The sequence below is a fragment of the Meleagris gallopavo genome, chromosome Z, assembly GCF_000146605.3.
Source record: "Meleagris gallopavo isolate NT-WF06-2002-E0010 breed Aviagen turkey brand Nicholas breeding stock chromosome Z, Turkey_5.1, whole genome shotgun sequence".
In the NCBI taxonomy this organism is placed as follows: Eukaryota; Metazoa; Chordata; class Aves; order Galliformes; family Phasianidae; genus Meleagris; species Meleagris gallopavo.
The window spans coordinates 38,856,320-38,859,362 of NC_015041.2; the positions used below are offsets into that span (position 1 = coordinate 38,856,320).

Below are 3,043 nucleotides of genomic sequence, written 5' to 3' on the forward strand. Positions count from 1 at the left end.
TTGCTACTTACAGTATAACTCTATCCTTATGAAGTCTTGAATTCCCAGGTTTTCTAAAAACATCCCAGAGGAAGCAGTAGTTTTGAAGAAAAACGATACATCTGCGCTGAATTCTCCATGGAAAGTAGGGAAATGCAGATAAGACATTTCTGTATTGAAGGATGCTGAATTCCAAAATGTTCCTGGTTGTCAAAATGAAAGATGAAATGATATATACAATGTTGTCCTATATTACCAGTATACGTTTTGTAACCGTTTAAGTAAAGGAAGGTGCCCATGTCTAAGAAGGATTTTCACTGTTCAGAGCACATATTCACAAAACAATGAGTCAACACAAGAAGTTAAAGTGCTCTGTTCTGGCAACCAGAATTCAGTTAATGAGAAATTAAATGCTTGGAATCTCAGTTAGGGCCTGATATATCTTTTCTGGGTACAAACATGTTAAATGGTTTTGAATGAAGAACTATCAGTCTTGAATAGCTTGTATAAATGTCAATATCTGTCAATATCTGGAAAAGGTAAACAGAACATTACTTTGGATTTTACTGAAAAGCATTTACAGAATAAAGCTGTGATCAGCATGGGTTCATAAAGGGAAAGTCCTGTATGAGTTATCTCTTTCAACAATAAAGCTTAGCAGATGGTGAATATTCCCAAGTTTTGGTAAGGTCTTTGATAGTATTCATTACTATATCTTTACTATATCTAGGTAAATTGTCCAACTGTGAGACAGTTACCTGACACACTGGATGGTGAACTGACCAAGCTCAAAGTTTCATACTGAATTGAGAAATATATAGTTGGTAATCAGTCTCTCATCATATGATCCCCAGAACTCAGTTCTGAAACCAGTTCCTTCCCCTTCCCCTTTCCTTTCTCCTTACCCTTCTCCCTCTCTGTTCCCCTTTCCCTTCCTTCCACTTTTCCCTCCGCTTCCCCCTTCCCTTTCCCCCATCCCCATCCCGCTCCCCTCCCCCTTCCAGTTCCCTCCAATTCCCACTTCGCCTTCCCCTTCCCCCTCTGCTTCACCTGTTCCTACCCCCTTCCTTTTCACCTTCCTAAAAGGAAGAACAACTGATGAAACCTACCTGAAATTCTGCAAGGCCTTTTATATGGCCTCACATCATATTGTTGTATTTAAATTAGCAATATACAGATTTGATGGGTGGACTATTCAATGGACAAGTAATTGGTTAAATGGTCACTACCAGAGTGTTGTGGTTAAATGATCTTTATCCAGGAGAACAACAGTGATGAGTAGTGTTGCTCTGTCTTGGAACCAATGTTCTTTGCCATTTATAGCAATGATCTGAGTAGCAGGATTGAGTACATTCTCAGCAAGTTTGCTAATGACACTAAGTGGAGTGGTGCAATTGATACAAAAAAAGGAAGGGATGTCATTCAAAGGGACCTGGACAAGAGTGAGAAACCGGCCCACAAGAACCTACTGAGGTTCAGCAAGGACAAGTGCAAGATGCTGAGCCTTGGTCAGGGCAACCCCAGATTTATGTACAAACCAAGAGAAGAATTCCTAGAAAGCAGTCCTGTGAAGAAGGACTTGCAGGTTCTGGTGGATTAAAAGCTCAATGCAAGGCAATGGTGTGCCCTTGCAGGCCAGAAAGCCTACTTTATCCTACCCAAAAGTAGAACAGTGAGCAGAGTGAGGGAGGTGATAGTCCTCCTCTGCTCTGCCCCTCTGGGGTTCATCTGGAGTACTGCATTCAGACTAGGGTCTCTGGCTGTTGGATTGGATCCAGAGGAGAGCCATGAAGATGATCAGAAGGCTGGAGCACTTAACCTATGAAGAAAGACTAAGAAAGCTGGGCTTATTCAGCTTGCAGAAGAGAAGGCTCTGGGCCAATCTCATTGTGGTGTTCCAGAACTTAAAGAGAGCTTATACGCAGAAGGTAGACCAACATTTTACAAGGTCTAACAGTGATAGGACAAGGGAGAATGGTTTTAAACCAAAAGAGGAATGATACCAATATTAGGACAAAACTCTTTATTTACAGGGTGGTGAGACACTGGCACTGGTTGCTCAGAGAAGTAGATTCCTCATCCCTAGAGGTGCTAAAGGTCAGGTTGGATGGTCTCCATCAGGCAACAAGCTTGCCTCAGGAAGACTGTGGCAACCCATACAGAAGTCCAAGAATGTGGCTCTACAGGTATCCAGCTGCAGGGAGTCCCTGAGCCTGCTGCTATCGGACGAGGGCAGCAGGAATTCCACCTACATGAGGTGTGAGCAGCTGGAAGCTCCTCCTGGTGAGGAGGTGGAGAGATTAAGGAGTGTTTGGGTGTGTGAGTGGGAGTTTGACAGATGGAATAATTCTCTTCCATACTTGAGAGAAAGGCGCCAGGGTGATATTCCCCAAACTGTGGTGGACCCCCTGCCCTGATGCTATTGGGTAGAGAGGAGGGAATCTGAGAGATGGGGAGAGATGAAAGACAGTTCAGCTCTGCATCATGGGCAAGCTCCTTCTCTACCTACCTTCTCTACCTACCTCACTGCCCCAGGTGCCTATTAAGTAATAGGTTTGAGGCACTAAACATTGAAGGGGAGATGAGCAAGGAGGTGAGAGGTTTCCCTAAGATGTTGCCAAGAGCAAGGTAGTTGACTCTGCATCTCCAGTCTGCCTCTGCCTGGAAAGACTGAAAAGTCGTCATTGTAGGCAATTTCTTTATCAGGGGAATGATGGGTCCCATATGCAGAAGTTTTCTGCCTCCCTGGCCTCTGGGTCAAGCATGTAACAAGAAAACTCCCAGTTCTGGTTCACTCCTCCAATTACTACCTATTACTCATTCAGGCAGGGGGGGGATGAAATAGGGAAGCCTGAAAACTATTAAAAAAGACTTCAGGGTTTTACAGCAATTGGTTGAGGGAGTGGGAGCATAAGTGATATTTTCTTCTATCCACTTGGAGCAGTGAGGAATATAGTGTGGGCCAAATAATGAATAAGTGGCTTAGAGGCTGGTGCCACTACAGGAACTTTGAATTCTTTAATCACAGAATCACAGAATTGTAGGGGTTGGAAGGGACCTCTAG

General features: G+C 43.8%; 1 protein-coding gene across 1 annotated transcript in view; it reads right to left on the reverse strand.

Annotated features, from left to right (window-relative positions):
* The window catches only part of LOC104915132 (contactin-associated protein-like 4), a 248,871-nt gene that overhangs the window by 44,094 nt on the left and 201,734 nt on the right, over positions 1-3,043 (reverse strand). The window contains exon 11 of the mRNA XM_010725847.2: positions 12-182. Coding sequence (XP_010724149.2) covers positions 12-182 — 171 coding nt within the window. The remainder of the gene's footprint in view (positions 1-11; positions 183-3,043) is intronic.